Source organism: Haliotis cracherodii, unplaced genomic scaffold (genome assembly GCF_022045235.1).
Source record: "Haliotis cracherodii isolate W230 unplaced genomic scaffold, xgHalCrac1.p SCAF_1, whole genome shotgun sequence".
NCBI lineage: Eukaryota > Metazoa > Mollusca > Gastropoda > Lepetellida > Haliotidae > Haliotis > Haliotis cracherodii.
In genome coordinates this window covers 84717026-84735845 of record NW_027266264.1, presented here as the reverse complement: position 1 = coordinate 84735845, position 18820 = coordinate 84717026, and the positions used below count along the sequence as shown (strand labels likewise).

Genomic DNA, 18820 nt, shown 5'->3' with positions numbered 1-18820 from the left:
ACCCACCTGATATACTCACCTGATACACTCACCCACCTGACACACTCATCCACCTGATGCACTCATCCACCTGATACACTCACCTGATACACTCATCCACCTGATACACTCATCCACCTGATACACTCACCTGATACACTCACCCACCTGACACACTCATCCACCTGATACACTCACCCACCTGATACACTCACCTGATACACTCACCCACCTGATACACTCATCCACCTGATACACTCACCTGATACACTCACCTGATACACTCACCCACCTGATACACTCACCTGATACACTCACCCACCTGACACACTCATCCACCTGATGCACTCATCCACCTGATACACTCACCTGATACACTCATCCACCTGATACACTCATCCACCTGATACACTCACCTGATACACTCACCTGATACACTCATCCACCTGATACACTCATCCACCTGATACACTCCTCCACCTGATACACTCATCCACCTGATACACTCACCCACCTGACACACTCATCCACCTGATACACTCACCTGATGCACTCATCCACCTGATACACTCACCTGATACACTCATCCACCTGATACACTCATCCACCTGATACACTCACCTGATACACTCACCTGATACACTCATCCACCTGATACACCCACCTGATACACTCACCCACCTGACACACTCATCCACCTGATACACTCACCTGATACACTCATCCACCTGATACACTCATCCATCTGATACACTCACCCACCTGATACACTCATCCACCTGATACACTCATCCACCTGATACACTCATCCACCTGATACACTCACCTGATACACTCACCCACCTGACACACTCATCCACCTGATACACTCACCTGATGCACTCATCCACCTGATACACTCATCCACCTGATACACTCACCTGATACACTCATCCACCTGATGCACTCATCCACCTGATACACTCACTTGATACACTCACCTGATACACTCATCCACCTGATACACTCACCTGATACACTCACCCACCTGATACACTCACCTGATACACTCATCCACCTGATACACTCATCCACCTGATACACTCATCCACCTGATACACTCACCTGATGCACTCATCCACCTGATACACTCACCTGATACACTCATCCACCTGATACACTCATCCACCTGATACACTCATCCACCTGATACACTCACCCACCTGACACACTCATCCACCTGATACACCCACCTGATACACTCATCCACCTGATACACTCATCCATCTGATACACTCACCCACCTGATACACTCATCCACCTGATACACTCATCCACCTGATACACCCACCTGATACACTCACCCACCTGACACACTCATCCACCTGATACACTCACCATGAGTCAAAGTATAGCATTTATGATAAATGTATTCATTCTCTTGCATCTTAAGTTTGTTTCAAGGCGTCAATAGCGGTAATCTGACCATGGTTGCTGTAAATAACACTGAGTTGTGAGATCTACTGATCACTTCACATACGATTTCGAAGAAAGTAATGTGATCATTACTGAATGAAATTTTGAATAAAATATATTACAGACATAAGTCCAGATAAACAATGAACACCTATTCATAACCAGATTGTGTAATAATGGGATTAAATTATGTACTTCAGTTCGGATTTGTTGACTGGTATTTCCGATGACATGAGATCGCAGTGATCAGCTGATAATGTCTTCTGAGATGGGGGAAAAATTGTCATTGGAAAACTTGAGTTTATTAAAATGTAAGTAAATTTTTGGAGCCATGCTTTACTGCACGCTATAAACGAGTTGACGTTATGTTGAAGAGAGCAATAATGAGGGAGCCCTGTTAAGTAAAGACCAGTAACCAATCAGATGTTCCATGGAATAAGTAGGTTTAGTTGAAAGTCTGTTAATACATAGGCTTTTTGACCATCAGGTTTGAATGTTCCATGAAGCTGCCATAGATGAGAGATACAGAATTGTTGTCTGTGTATACACATATGTAAGATGGCTCCAGGATAAATCACGAGTACAATGAAGAACAAAGGGTGGTTTATTTCACGAGAAAACACTGTTCTATCATGGCGTCATTTCTGGAGATTCGAACATGTGCTTGCAACATGAACTTTAAATACAGGTAAATGTTTTTAAAGCTTGTACAAAATGTTGATATCTCATATCAGGAATATCATGGATTATTCTCCCTGCAGTGTTTTGTTGTACAATTAACAACTCCCACTTGTGGTTATTTCCTAAATAACTAGTTACTGTCCATGCAAATGAGTGATGGGTTTGACTCACAGATGGACGATCTGACGGCTCACAGCACATATAAGGGTTCTCATTGTTACACAATGCATTCGAATTAAAAACATTAATGGTATCATGATAAACCAGTGTTTATCAATATATCCCATTGTCAAATGCTCATGATGTAACATAACAATAATAATGTGACTTCTCTGAGCACACATTTAATATGTAAGGTGTCCGAAAAAAAGGAGAGCACGCTCCCCTACAGGCCCCCCCCCCCCCCCCCCCCCCCCCCAAAGACACACATACAAGCACTAAGTGTCGTGATGCAGTAACATAGAAGTGAATCGTTACAAGCCATCATGCTATGATTGAAGACCATTGCCATGTGTTCCTCCACAAGCTGGCAGGCCTTCCATTACTTAGGTGCGTTACCTGTGATCTGAGTCTGCTACTGACACGTAAGGCAGTCAGCGTGTACCAAGAGCTGTTGTTACTCTTCCAGCCATTGCAAGCAAATAGGATTTACATATTAGCAACGGGATGTGATTTTTTGTCATTATTCTGTAATGGTGATTTTTTTGTCTGTGTCGTGCCTCATTGATTTTACTAAAAATCGGTAGTACATGTCACAGGTCTTGTGGAAGTGATCCACTGATTAACCTAGTTAAGAGTAATGCTACTCTTTCCATGTTGGAACTCAGTTGAGAGCAAGCCTGGTGACATGTGACTTTATAGCGTCAATGTGTGTCCAACAGATGTGTGAAGTTAACAGGTGCAAAAAACAGGATAGGCTCATTACTTGGTGTGTAAAGTCAATAGCCATGAAGTATGGGACACTTTGTTTCATCAACTAGACATAACTTGGAACAAGTGATGATCCAGGTTAGAATAGGACTTCAGCAACCCATGCTTGCCGTAAAAGATGACTATGCATGTTGTAAGAGGCGACTAACGGGATCAGGTGGTCAGGCTCGCTGTCTTCGTTGATGCATGTCATCGATCCCAATTGCATGGATCAATACTCATGATGTGAAGCATTGGATTGGTCCAGACTCGATTATTTACAGACCACCGTCATATAGCTGGAATATTGCTGAGTTCGGCGTTAAACAACAACCAACATCAACATCATTACTTGGTGTGTGAAGTCAACAACCCTGAAATATAGGAAATCTAATTCACTGAGTCATCATATTGACTTCATTGGAAAATCAATTATAGTTCAATCTAATTTTATTTTAGCATGATGTTGACAAGTGGTTGGAGCAGTAACGTATTTATGTTGTAGGGCTTAAATTTGTCACACCCGTCCAATTCAGTTTCTATTTCTACAGATTTGATTGGCCACTCTGCCAGGATGTGGTTCAACAAGAATTGGGTTGTGAGTCCTCAGAAGGAATTTAATTAGGGGTTGGAAAATGTTTTCAATCAATCACAGTAGTTGTCTTTTTTACCTGAAAAGTTCAGGTTAGAGCCATGTTGGGTACAATGTATTTATGAAGGCCTTTGACACTCGGTCCTGTCCAGCTGTGTTGTAAGTTAAACTATTTGATGCATGTACGACGATGTGTCCCAACATCTACAGAGTCTGAAGTTTCGTCTGCTTGGTGGGGATACATATTTACATTTGTCAACTTTCTTGCCTTGACAAAATTGTTGACTCTGTGGAACATTCAGGGTAATTCAAGAACACCTGACTCCAACAGCACTCATGACAAGGCCCTCTGAGGAGAGGTTTGGGACTGCTTCTTGCAGAAATCCAATTTTATTTTTAAAACCTGTGTGTTATTTTTGTGTGTTTTTCAGTGTTTCCAATTCTCAGTTTCACAAGAGTCTCATTGCTGAAGTAACTAAATGTGACAATACCCTGTTTCCAGCCTTGTGTCCACCTATTGTTCATTATTGCATACACTTGTGTCCACCTATTGTTCATTATTGCATACACTTGTGTCCACCTATTGTTCATTATTGCATACACGTGTGTACACCTATTGTTCGTTATTGCATACACTTGTGTACACCTATTGTTCGTTATTGCATACACGTGTGTACACCTATTGTTCGTTATTGCATACACGTGTGTACACCTATTGTTCGTTATTGCATACACTTGTGTCCACCTATTGTTCATTATTGCATACACTTGTGTCCACCTATTGTTCATTATTGCATACACGTGTGTACACCTATTATCCATTATTGCATACACTTGTGTCCACCTATTGTTCATTATTGCATACACTTGTGTCCACCTATTGTTCATTATTGCATACACGTGTGTACACCTATTGTTCGTTATTGCATACACGTGTGTACACCTATTGTTCGTTATTGCATACACTTGTGTACACCTATTATCCATTATTGCATACACTTGTGTCCACCTATTGTTCATTATTGCATACACTTGTGTCCACCTATTGTTCGTTATTGCATACACGTGTGTGCACTTATTGTTCATTATTGCATACACGTGTGTTCACCTATTGTTCATTATTGCATACACTTGTGTTCATTTAGGACATGGTAATGTTCATCTGAGTTCTCTACAGTTGTTAGATAGGAGGATTGTATGATACTCTATTGAATTTGTTTGCTTCTAAACTAATGGCCTTGTCTGATTATATGATTTTCTGGTAATGGGAAAATGTTAGTGATTCTGAAACGGATTAGTGTATTGTATTAAATCAGATAGCATTCTCAAAGTGATTCATTGATTCAATGACATAACCAAGCTGAAACTGGAAGTGGTGATAAGTGACAGTATTAAAGTAGTGTATTGTATTAAATCAGATAGCATTCTCAAAGTGATTCATTAATTCAATGACGTAACCAAGCTGAAACTGGAAGTGGTGATAAGTGACAGTATTAAAGTAGTGTATTGTATTAAATCAGATAGCATTCTCAAAGTGATTCATTAATTCAATGACGTAACCAAGCTGAAACTGGAAGTGGTGATAAGTGACAGTATTAAAGTAGTGTATTGTATTAAATCAGATAGCATTCTCAAAGTGATTCATTAATTCAATGACGTAACCAAGCTGAAACTGGAAGTGGTGATAAGTGACAGTATTAAAGTAGTGTATTGTATTAAATCAGATAGCATTCTCAAAGTGATTCATTGATTCAATGACGTAACCAAGCTGAAACTGGAAGTGGTGATAAGTGACAGTATTAAAGTAGTGTATTGTATTAAATCAGATAGCATTCTCAAAGTGATTCATTAATTCAATGACGTAACCAAGCTGAAACTGGAAGTGGTGATAAGTGACAGTATTAAAGTAGTGTATTGTATTAAATCAGATAGCATTCTCAAAGTGATTCATTAATTCAATGACGTAACCAAGCTGACACTGGAAGTGGTGATAAGTGACAGTATTAAAGTAGTGTATTGTATTAAATCAGATAGCATTCTCAAAGTGATTCATTAATTCAATGACGTAACCAAGCTGACACTGGAAGTGGTGATAAGTGACAGTTGTGATGACGAGTGAGGGAGAAGTGGAAGGTCCTGTGATAAGCAGTGCTAAGACAATAAGACTGTCAGACAGAGCTCAGTGGAGAATTTGATTTGTGCTGGCAAATTATCAGCCCCACACCTAGCTTGATAGGATCGAGAGTCTTTACAGCTCATTTTGACTGTCCATGATATTAACAGTACAAATTCAATAAAACTGTAAGACTGTCTCAGTGGAGTGTTTGATTTGTGCTGGCAAATGATCACCCACACACATGGTTTGATAGGAACCAAAGGCATTTTCAGATCATTTTAAGCAATTGATGAGCAATTGTATCAAGGTTTGCTTCTGTGATACAAGGACAATGAGACGTTTAGGTTCAACTGAACTCATTGTAGTTGTTTTGTGCTGCTGCATCATCACCCTGATGCACGCTTGTTTCAGAAGGGACCGCAGGGCTTTTGGTAGTCATGTTGATACTTTCATTAGAAGTATGAAATACTTGTTTAAATTCCTTAGTATGTCTCGAGACCGATTTCCCTGACAGTGTTAAGATATGTTAGTTAAACTAGATGAAGTTGGGAGAAAAACATGGGCTTCAAATATCAAGAATATATGATTTTCTTTGGGTATGGTTTTGTTTGGGAGTCTCAAGGTGTTGGTGAGACTGAATGGTTCTTGAATGAATTCATCCATAGGGTAAAGATTGTCATGCACAAACATTGTATTCTGAGGTGTTTAATGTTTCAAAATTTGAATTATGTTCACTGTTAAATACTTCGCTTACATTTGAACCATTCTTGTTGAGTATGATATCAAAAGAAAAAAGATGTATACATACTATGTTAAGAATTGGTGAACTGAAAATCATGCATAACATAGTGAGGTGAGCGGGCATCGATAAGACACTTCGGTTGTGTCCATTATGTAACTTACATGTAACTGAAAATGAAATTCATTTCGTATTGACATGACCTGCATATGTTAATATTCGTTCAAAATATTTCCCATTTTTCAATGTCCATACTCCATGTCCATGCTAATCTAAGGGATAGTTTGATAACAATGCTGCAGTCCCCCTATGTATGCTTTCTGGAACATTTAGCAGATTACATTAACGTAAATATTTGCTGTTGCACTTGTGGGCAAAATGCTATCATTGTATAAACAGTACGTGGGCCTGAGGCCTTGATACTGAAATAAAATGATGATGACAGGGTTTTAATTTGATGAAATTCTTGCAAATTGTAGACAAATAGTTCATTCTTAATAACAGGCAAAATATTACTAAATTCCTGGGCCCTGTAGCATAGGAGTTATGATCGTCTTAGCACTGAGCTGTCTTTGTGGAACGGTGCTCTGGAACTACCATCACCTAAGTTTGCTGGCTCCCTGGTTCATCTCCACTGTATGTTTATTGTGTCCTCGCAGGTCTCCCGTAGAGAGTAAATCCCTGTCCTGTTTCATTTGTTTTAGATTTCAGTTATTGTGATCTGTGCTGTATCCAGGGGAGGTCTCCAGTCAGATTGTCTGGGAACGTCTTCAATAATTCAGTCTGGGCAATTCTCGCAATTGATGTTCGGATTTCTAAATCTGTTCTATTTAGCTAAGGATATTTTCGGAGGTAGAGATCGGATTCTTTGTTTTTGGATACTGAGTGAGTGATTTTTAAAGCCATTTTAGCATGATTGCAAAACTACTTTATCAGTAAAGTGCTTCCCAATTTCTGCTGATCTGGGTTACTGAGTTTGGTACTCATCATTGTAGCCAGGGGAGCTCACTCACTCACTCACTCACTCACTCACTCACTCACTACACTACACTACACTACACTACACTACACTACAATACACTACACTACACTACACTACACTACACTACACTACACTACACTACACTACACTACACTACACTACACTACACTACACTACACTACACTACACTACACTACACTACACTACACTACACTACACTACACTACACTACACTTCTACAGGACTCCTGGGGTTAGAATAGGTCCCCAAGAACCCATGCAAATCTCAAGAGACAATTAATGGATGGGAGCCATTTGGAGGCTTGGTGTCTTGGTTAATGGCATGTTGTTGTACCCTGATGCCATGGATTGATGTTCATAATATCCATTTCAGATTTGATTATTTTACATATGTTGTCATATGGCTGGAATGTTCTGAGTGAGGCGTTATACAGACAGCAAATAGCAGAGAACAACATGTTAATTCTCTGTGGAAGAACTCATCAGTCACTTGTCTGTCCAGGATTCAAAATCAAATTAGGAATTCATTAAAAATGAAACCAGACCCTCCTGGTGCAGTTAAAAAGTTTACTTCAAATGCATGAAACTAAAACGAACCATGCATAAACTTCTTTAGGTGGACAGATTGTTGTTTTTAACCAATGCCTGTCTGTTTGAATGATTGAGGAAGTAACATGACAGTAAATCAAGGCTAATATTGACTGAAAAAAACAACTTTTTAATTCTCAGTTATTTTAGGCTCTTGATCGATGTTCATTTTCTTTTGAATTGAGTTCAGTAAATTGTAATACACGGCAGCCACAGTTTAAGGGTGCCCTCTGTTCCTTGATATCTTCTGTCGTATTTGAACTCTAAATCTTTAAGTTTGACGTAAGGATTATGACCAGGACTCCATGTCTTTCATGCTTAATTTCAAGTGAAAGAGTGAGTGAGTATGGTTTTATGCTGCTGTTAGCAATATTCCAGCAATACACGACAGGGGACAATAGAAATGGGCTTCTCACATTGTAGCTATGTGGGGAATCTTTGGCGTGACGAGTGAACCCTTTAACCACTAGGCTACCCCACCGCCCCTGCTTAATTTCAAACTCTGTATGGTCATGTTGTCTCAGCTGCATTGTCTAGCCCTGGACAAGCAGGATGATGGAACACCATCCGAAAATATATAATTTTGATGGAAACAAAAAACTCTATTTTAATTGAAATGAACCCAAGTGAGATGGGAGATTTCAGAACCTAAAACCAGTGGAAAATCGAGACTTGCTTTGTGTAGGGCTTTAGAATTACAGTAAGGGCTTGGTGGAAGCGAAAATAATATGGTTCAGGGACTGTGAGACAGACTATGTCGTCTGGAACAGCACCACGAGAGAACCTTGGAGCGCCCTGGGCCCAGTAATGGAGACACAAACAATCCCTGCTTGCTTACACATTATCAGTTACACAATAAAAGTCGCTTTGTTCTCTGAACATGAAAATAGCAAAGTTGTCTTCTATTTTAGCCTTTATTGATTCCATGAGAGTTACAGGAATATACACTGTCTTGCGGACATTATTTGTCAAGCAGTGGTACTCCAGGCTGGAGGTTTATAGCGGTGTACTGCTGGGGGATGGCCTGCACGACTATGGCGTCCTCACCATGTACACATGCGACGTGACAAATGGCCAGTGGCAAGATGTTCCTGACTCTTCATTAGTCTTGTGTCTTCCACCTTTTTGCTGGGTCTGTTCAGGAACATAATGATACAGAAAGAATGGGATGTGACTTGAAAGATGGGAAGGTGATAAAGAGTGTTGGCCGCAGACACTGAGTCAGACTTGTCACATGGCTGTGAGTCATTGCAGGAGAGAAATAGATTAAATCTCCCAGTTGTCCAACACCAGCGAGTCTGCCCCGAGTGAATGCATGTTGTTGTTTTTGTACATGATTGTTGATGATATTTCTCCCATGTATAGATTGTGAATACTGTAAGTCATGTACTTAACCAATGAGAGTGTCAAACCTAGCCCCTAAGTCAATGTGAGTGCCGACCCACAGCCCCTAAGTCAATGTGAGTGCTGCTCCCAGCTACTATACCAATGAGAGTGTCAAACCTAGCCCCTAAGTCAATGTGAGTGCTGCTCCCAGCTACTATACCAATGAGAGTGTCAAACCTAGCCCCCAAGTCAATGTGAGTGCCGCCCCCCAGCCACTACACCAATGAGAGTGTCAAACCTAGCCCCCAAGTCAATGTGAGTGCCGACCCCCAGCCACTACACCAATGAGAGTGTCAAACCTAGCCCCCAAGTCAATGTGAGTGCCGACCCCCAGCCACTACACCAATGAGAGTGTCAAACCTAGCCCCCAAGTCAATGTGAGTGCCGACCCCCAGCCACTATACCAATGAGAGTGTCAAACCTAGCCCCCAAGTCAATGTGAGTGCTGCCCCCCAGCCACTACACCAATGAGAGTGTCAAACCTAGCCCCCAAGTCAATGTGAGTGCCGACCCCCAGCCACTACACCAATGAGAGTGTCAAACCTAGCCCCTAAGTCAATGTGAGTGCCGCCCCCAGCCACTACACCAATGAGAGTGTCAAACCTAGCCCCCAAGTCAATGTGAGTGCCGACCCCCAGCCACTACACCAATGAGAGTGTCAAACCTAGCCCCTAAGTCAATGTGAGTGCCGACCGCCAGCTACTACACCAATGAGAGTGTCAAACCTAGCCCCTAAGTCAATGTGAGTGCCGCCCCCCAGCCACTACACCAATGAGAGTGTCAAACCTAGCCCCCAAGTCAATGTGAGTGCCGACCCCCAGCCTCTACACCAATGAGAGTGTCAAACCTAGCCCCTAAGTCAATGTGAGTGCCGACCCCCAGCCACTACACCAATGAGAGTGTCAAACCTAGCCCCCAAGTCAATGTGAGTGCCGCCCCCCAGCCACTACACCAATGAGAGTGTCAAACCTAGCCCCTAAGTCAATGTGAGTGCCGACCCCCAGCCACTACACCAATGAGAGTGTCAAACCTAGCCCCTAAGTCAATGTGAGTGCCGCCCCCCAGCTACTACACCAATGAGAGTGTCAAACCTAGCCCCCAAGTCAATGTGAGTGCCGATCGCCAGCCACTACACCAATGAGAGTGTCAAACCTAGCCCCTAAGTCAATGTGAGTGCCGCCCCCCAGCCACTACACCAATGAGAGTGTCAAACCTAGCCCCTAAGTCAATGTGAGTGCCGCCCCCCAGCCACTACACCAATGAGAGTGTCAAACCTAGCCCCTACCTAAGTCAATGCAAGTGCTGACCCATGGCCAGAAATGTGTCATGAAATTAAAGTGAGTAGCTTGGTATTAGCACCTGGTGGGACAATAATCTCCAACATGTCCAGATAATAATGTGTCACTTGATTAATACAAGCTAGGGACACTTGCATTTTTCAAATAAATATCATGATTAACTGTAATTAAATTTGGGCTGCTACCTGGGAGACAATACTAGTGGATGTCTTATGGCAGTGTCACAACACTGGTGAATGTCTTATGGCAGTGTCACAACACTGGTGAATGTCTTATGGCAGTGTCACAACACTGGTCAATGTCTTATGGTGGTATCACTGTACTGGTGAAAGTCTTATGGCAGTGTCACTGTACTAGTAAATGTCTTATGGCGGTGTCACTGTACTGTGCTTAACATGGCAGTGTCACAACACTGGTGAATGTCTTAACATGGCAATGTCACATCACTGGTGAATGTCTTAACATGGCAGTGTCACAACACTAGTGAATGTCTTAACAAGGCAGTGTCACAAAACTAGTGAATGTCTTAACATGGCAATGTCACAACACTGGTGAATGTCTTAATAGAGACCCTTTATATTGATCTGCAGTGTCAGTCTGTTGAAAATGTCCATGACCTATCTATCTGGGTGACCTTTTGATATTAACTGAGCATCAAGTGAAGGTCACCAGTTTGTTATAATAGTTAAATGTTATGGGTGAGTCATTTCATGTTACAGAAAGAGGTTTTTCTTGGTGTGTGAGTTTTAAAACAAATATCAATGAGAATATCTGACATATCATACATATATAATAGCATATGTTAAGTCGTCATTGGCGGGGAAGGTGACATTTTTAAAAGAACATCCTTAGCTCACCTCACTGAAAGTACCTGGCCATGGTCTATTACCTTTGTACCTGATCTATCTACAATGTCCCTGGCCTATCTACACTGTCCTTGACCTATCTACAATGTCCCTGACCTATATACAATGTCCCTGACCTGTATACAATGCCCCTGACCTATATACAATGTCCCTGACCTGTATACAATGTCCCTGACCTGTATACAATGCCCCTGACCTATATACAATGTCCATGACCTATATACAATATCCATGACCTATCTACAATGTCCTTGACCTATCTACAAAGTCCTTGATCTATCTTCTTTGTCTCTGATCCATCTACATTGTTTTGGCATATTGATCTACATTGTAATTTCCTGTATTTCTTTTGTTTCAGGCTGTGCAGGCCCAGGAGAGCAAGCGCCGGAAACGGCGGATTATGAAAGTGGCCGTTTATTTCATGTTTGGTATCATAGCACTTGGTGTCTTTGCAATCTGGTTGTTTCACAAGGACAACGTCGCAGCCGTCAAGCTTGATGGGTCCTTTACCTTCACAGTGAAGATGCGAACGCTGGAGTTGGAGAACAACAATGAAGACACAATAATGTATGGTGACCTTGGCATGCATCTAAAGGCCACGTCTTACCATTACTGCTGGGACGAGCGCCGCGAGGAGTATGACATGCATTGTCTGCTGTGGCGGAAGATGGCAACTCTACACTTCTCTAAAGATGATAATGAAACTCTGCCTTGTTATACCTTAGAGTGGAAAGGCTTGTCTGATGGTTTCAAAGCTGAAGATTGTTACTATTTACTTGGCTTTAAATGGTATGGATTAATTACTGATAAACATGGCATTTGGCCAATGTCAAATTTAAACATAAAAAATGCTACATTTTATCCAAAATATCCAGTGGGTCAAAAGAGAAATCGTATTCCAATGTGGTTATCTTCCAAAGGAGTTGCCCTTTTTGTGGACAGCAACACCCCTTTCTTGATATCTGTCAACACAACGGAGGAACAGCAGTTCTGTATGCTGTCTGAGTTTGCGTTCGATGATGTTGGTCTGGGAGGTAGCCTTCTGAAGTACACCATCTGTCGTGGGACGGATATGAAAGATGCATACCATAAGTCTCAGCAGCATATTCGAGAAAATTATGGTGACGACTTAGGACCGAAGGTTGGTAAAATTATCCCCAACCCTGTCCGTGCACTTCTGTCAGAGGATGACATCCCACAGATGAGAGACCAGCTAGTGGCCTCTAAGACCCAGTGTAGTTACGTGGAAATTTTCTGGGACTGGGAGAATGAGACGGGGGACCTTCAGTTCAATTCTAGGAAGCTTCAGAAGCTTCAAACACTTCTGGACGATCTGTCCGGAACTGATTGTAAGGTCTTGATGCCTGTGTCCACACTTTTCACATATAGATCTAAACATTTCATGGAAGGTATGGATAATGATTACTTCTTGCGTGATGAAATGGATATTGTTACCAAAATGATAAAGTGGCGAGGGAAGGAAGGTGCGGTGTTAGATGTGACTAACCCTGACGCCATTCAGTGGTACAGAGGGCTTCTTGAACAACTAGTGCAGGACTACAACATCGCAGGCTTTAAACTCCTACACATTGAGATCCCACGACTTGTGACATATATGGATAAGAATGTCACGTTCCTGGACTACCCTCGTCTATTTGCTGAAGTTGTTACAGCAATGAATACGTCAGTTGTTTTGGATTATGTGGCGGGATTCACCCCAGAATCAGTGTTCACATCAATCCATGCGGAGTTGTTTGAAATAAATGGAGCCAAATGCTTCAACACAGTTATCCCCCTCGCTCTACAGAATGGAATGGGCGGATACCCCAATATTCTTCTTGATGGATTAGCTGAACTGGAACTCACGAAGGAATTATTTGCTCGATGGTTACAGCTAGCTGCATTTTTCCCTGGAATACGGATTCCAACGTTATCAATTCTGTCCGAGGATGATGTGGAGGATCTGTTGGAAAGTGCCCTCAAACTACGACAGAGTATTTTGACGTACATAGAGACCGCTGCCCAGAATCAGAAGGGAGACCCCATTATACGACCAGTCTGGTGGATGGAACCAGAAGATCCCGTTGCACAAAACATTGATGATCAGTTCATGGTGGGGGATGTTCTTATGGTGGCACCTGTGCTGTGCGAAGGGATGAAAACTCGTAGTGTGTATCTCCCGAAAGGAAAATGGCGCAGCAGTGGGAATAAACCAATTGAAGGCGGCCACACCATCACCATCAATGTTAAAGATATAACAAATGTTCCACATTTCTTCAAGATACCGTAGATCATGTAGGGGTAGAATGATGACACTATTCCACTTTGGCATCTGTTATGAATCTAACATGTTCATTGAATCTCAGAGTTGTATATTATGAGTTGTGAGGAACCTTTTGATATTATGTATATTTACGTGCAATCACTGAAGAGGCCGAAGCCTGTACTCAAATATGATGTCAGTAGGATATTGAAAAACTGATTTATGTAGAATATTTCAATTCATACCTTCCTGTTGGTTAATCTACGTTGAAGATTACTTTCATCATGGTTCTCTTATCTTGCAGGCTACCGGTAAATGTGGCATCCTTTACATACTCCTATTTCTTGTATGAAGAAATGTTCTTGTCTATTCATCTAAGATTTATATTCTGTTAAGACATGAAATGTTTACAACATCAAACATAAGGCGACATTTTTTTTATTTGTTGGTTTACGGATGCGCCGCTCTTTCAAAGTCCAAATGTTAAAAAAAAAAAAAAATGAAAATTACCCTTTTTTTTATTACCGCCGATCTTTTCGACAAAAAGTTCAAACAAAAAAAGATTTCTTTTCCTCGTCGAGCGTAAAGCAAAGGGAAGTCACTCTGATATTTCTTGCTGGGATCCTTCTTTATACCATCAAAGCTTGTCAACGCAAAGCGCAGTGGTGACCAGTTTAAGTATTTCAACACTGTTGGCCGTTCAAAGCCACAAGTCACACCGCACGGTAAACCGTCCAAGCCACGTCAAAATAGTTTATAATTATATTAACCTACTTGCCATATCATTCATTTATTAAATCTATCACATTTCACAATGTCTGAAATACCTATTCCATTTGATTTTATCATTTTTTTATCTATAGATTAAAAATATATTCACTTGACACTATTTCCCGCAATGTTATTGAAAATAAAATTCTCGGACACACTTCGACAACGGGTCCTCACGGGCTGAAACGTCTTTATTTACAAAGTAATAAAATCATCAAAAATGTATCTATAAAAGTTGCCAAACTGACATCTTAGTTATTATTTCCAACTTTTCGTGCGATCGCATATCGTAAGTCAAATGACATCTCGGCTTTCGTCGCCTGGATTTCTCGGCTCGGACACGATGTCTTAATGCCAAAATATATGCATAAGAAATCTTTGTCATAGCTTGTAACCTAGCTCTATGCATCCATAAAGTTCCATATTTTTAATATAGATCGCGATTTCATGCTAAAACGTTCAGAATAACATGATTTAACACAAACCTTTCGCCAAAGTCTGAAAATTATCTTTGCTGTAATTTGATTAGCTGCCTTAGGTCACGTGCTTAAATTTGACTAATCGCTAACCTTGTAGCAGATTTTGTCGGTGAAACAATATAAGTTTTTTTAATGTATACTGACATGGCAGGACGTATGTGTTATTCATACGAAGCTTTGAAAACCGAGGTATTTCCTCATGTTAGTGAGCGGACAGCCATCATCGGGAAATGGGTGATGACAGATATTATTTGTAATTCTTTTTAAAATAATGTTCAACGTAAACAAATGAAAATTAAAAACAAATAGGTAGATGAATTCTTATATTTGCCGAAAAAATCGTTAGATTTGCGCTAAATTTGGACGTTATGAATGTTTTAGCTTACATTATTATTTATTTAAAACGAACTTTATTTAGTTGTTCATGAATTATTTAAATAATGAAATACACATAACTTTCATATTTATAAACAATAGGATTAATTAGACCTTTCAAATAGTGTATGGCCAAACATGTAGTAGCAAAGATGTTAATTTCAGCAGATAATTCATTGATAAATGTTGGTTTCATTTATCACACAACAGTCTCTGGGAACTTGGTGTCACAGCAGTAATCTTCTGGTTGGCTGGTGTTGAAAGAGTTAAACGTTGCCCATGCATTTGCTGCCAAAATAGCAGCGTCTTTCATGCATTTCCACCCATGGCATGAATATTGTTATGTTGTCATCCCTGCACAAGCTGAGTGCAAGGGATATAATAAAATGTTCTTGAAAAATTGAGTTATTTTACTTTTATTACGACAGGATATTTCTTTTCATACCTACCTAACTTTTTAGGACAAAATTCAGGTAAAAAAAATGTGAGAGGCTTTTTTTTTTTTTTTTTTTAATTGGCCTGCCTCACTTTTGAAATGAGTTTGAAATCCGTAAACCAAGAAATAAAAAAAGTGTCGCCTAAAAGAGTATTGTTATTTTTAGGTGTTCATATTTTAAGTAAATGTTGACATAGGTAATTGAAATGGTATGAGCATATTGTATATGAGGGATCTTATTATGTAGTTCTTAATATCCCTTGTAATTTAAAGCTCCTAGTTGTTAGTGATCAGATTCTGTACATTTTGGTGATACGTGGAGGGCTATGCACCTGGACCAACTTCCACAAAGCAATGTTGCTGTTATAGCATGGGATTTATGGAACACAGTGTTGTGATTGCATTGTTAAAGGAGTCCTGATTGGCCAATTTAATGTAAGAAGAACAGTGTAGCCATACAGTAGCACATATACCCTCTGTCTGCCATGGTATATTGATTATTGCTGCTGTCTATCAAGACGATGCATCATGTTTAAATGTAAGTTAGTCCCATCTTACTCATCTGTATCAGTATTTGTTGAGAGTCCATGTGTACAAAACGGGAAAACTCCTAAAATAATCCATTGGCACTTTGCTAAAGAAAATGATTTTGTAACAGATGTATTTGAATGACTGAAATGTGTGGTGAAATGAAATCCATGTTATTATTTATTTATCTTTTTTTCTGATGTTCTGTGTTATGTACATATACCATTTGAGATTTGTTTTGTGTCTTAGTTAAGGCAAGTGTTTCTTACACTGCAAGATTGTTAAGTTCATTGCACATATCATTGTCTAACATGGAATATTAGTTGTCTATGATGTCCATTCTTTAGACTGACTGTTGTCTTACAAGTTAAGAGTATGAAAGTGCTGTTTTTTAGTTGCATTCCTACCAATACTATCTTGAATAATGTTATTCTTTGTAAATACATGTTTCTTGATGTTTGGGGCAGTTCATTCAATAGATTGTTTGTGATTGACTTGCTTGATTTCAAAAACAAAAAAACGAAAACACACAGATATGTTTGTTTAGGTAAGCAGACTGTGTTTTCAATGTAGAGTTATGTTACAAGTAGATTTAACCATGCTATGTTGACTTTTGAACAAAACATGCATTTTATGAGCTGTAATTGTACATATTGTTTAGAATACTGACAATGACTGAGAAAGGAGTACTTTCATTTGAATATTAGCTTACACGGTGGTGCAGCTGTCAAATATTTTGAAATTGAAATCAGAAGTGTTTTTTGTGATTTGAAACCTCTCACTAACCAATCAGAATAGAGTACTGTCATAATTTCATAGTAGAAGCAATTTTGAAGTTCACCTTTGAAGATTCATGTAAGGTCATTCCAAAGCACTTTGTTTGTCATCTTTCCATTGTCCATCTGCCCATCATGTATTTAAACATTTTTACATCTCTGCTAACTCTGTCCTGAACCTAAAGGCTTTGCATGGATAATTTCAGTGATGGTGTGTCTGACAACAATTCTGATCTGATAGTTAAGGATGGAGGACATTTGACAGCAAAATTGCCCATTACAGAGTCATTTCTTCAACTATCATATTAAAGATTGATGACATTGGTTTATTTTGATATTATTACCCTACAGTGATCTCCACAGTCTAGTGCTCCCACATTGTTTGTAGCTCAGAGAAACTTGTTGATGAAGCTGACAGTGTGTGTATATAGTATCAGCCTAATGCTATCTCCAAAACTTACATATTGACAGAATTTAGATCTGATTCTAAACGTTGCAGCCAAATTGAAAATGTCAGTTTGTGGTATACCAGTAATCTGTGTTAAGTTGTCCTTGTTTATTTGCACAGTGTTACCAGTTCGACCTTGACATTGTTCAGCAACGTGTGTTTCTATTGTATGCTTCACAAGTACAGGTGAGCTACAGAGTTTCATGGCTCTCAGTTTGATATGAATCCAAGTACTTGTTTTAGCTACAAAATTCAACATCAAGTTAAGCTTGTCCAGTGTTTCTGTGGATTTTCTAACTGCTAATGATAGGGAAAGGAAATTCTAGACATTACTAATGTTTACCGATCTGTTTCATTTAGACCCTTCCACCCTTATCAAAAAGATAAGGTATAGGTCTAGTGCTCGGTAATCAGCCATCAATACTCCTATGGTATGTCTGTATGTTTATTGGAGAAAGTGTCCCTTATTCATTCCTTATGTGAATCTTCATTATCCTGAATTTAAACACAAGTATATATACCATTGATTTTTGCCTTTTATTAAATAACTGTAAAAAAGATTTTTATGATCGATGATCCCTAAAGTTCCTTTACAGACTATGTATGCCTCTGTTTTGTGTTACTAAGCAACGGTTGATGTTCCAAGTAGGTCTGGCAGCTAAAGAAAAGGTAAATACATATGAATGTGAATGTTAAATAGTATGCAAATTACTTTGGTTCAATGTTAATAGTAATTTGTATAAGCTTTGAGAGAAGAATAGTTGATATTCTCATGCTGGAACCATTTCCAGCTCAGTGAAACAATGTATCCTTATTGTTATACTTCATTGTGTGCTATTAGTGCTATGTAATAGTTGTACAATCATGTTACGACATGTAATATATTGTACAATCATGTTTTGTATATGTAATATATTGTACAATCATGCTATGTATATGTAATATCTTGTACAATCATGTTATGTATGTAATATATTGTACAATCATGCTATGTATATGTAATATATTGTACAATCATGTTATGATATGTAATATATTGTACAATCATGTTTTGTATATGTAATAAGTTGTACAATCATGTTATGATATGTAATATATTGTACAATCATGCTATGTATATGTAATATCTTGTA

The 18820-nt window shown here is 39.6% G+C and overlaps 1 protein-coding gene across 3 annotated transcripts in view; it reads left to right on the top strand.

Annotated features, from left to right (window-relative positions):
- Nucleotides 1–14286, top strand: part of LOC139470041 (myogenesis-regulating glycosidase-like) — an 81348-nt gene extending 67062 nt beyond the window's left edge. For all 3 annotated transcript variants that reach the window (XM_071252338.1, XM_071252334.1, XM_071252344.1), the window contains one exon: nucleotides 11970–14286. In XM_071252338.1, coding sequence (XP_071108439.1) covers nucleotides 11970–13901 — 1932 coding nt within the window. In that variant the 3' untranslated portion in view covers nucleotides 13902–14286. The remainder of the gene's footprint in view (nucleotides 1–11969) is intronic.
- The last annotated feature ends 4534 nt before the right edge of the window (nucleotides 14287–18820 follow it).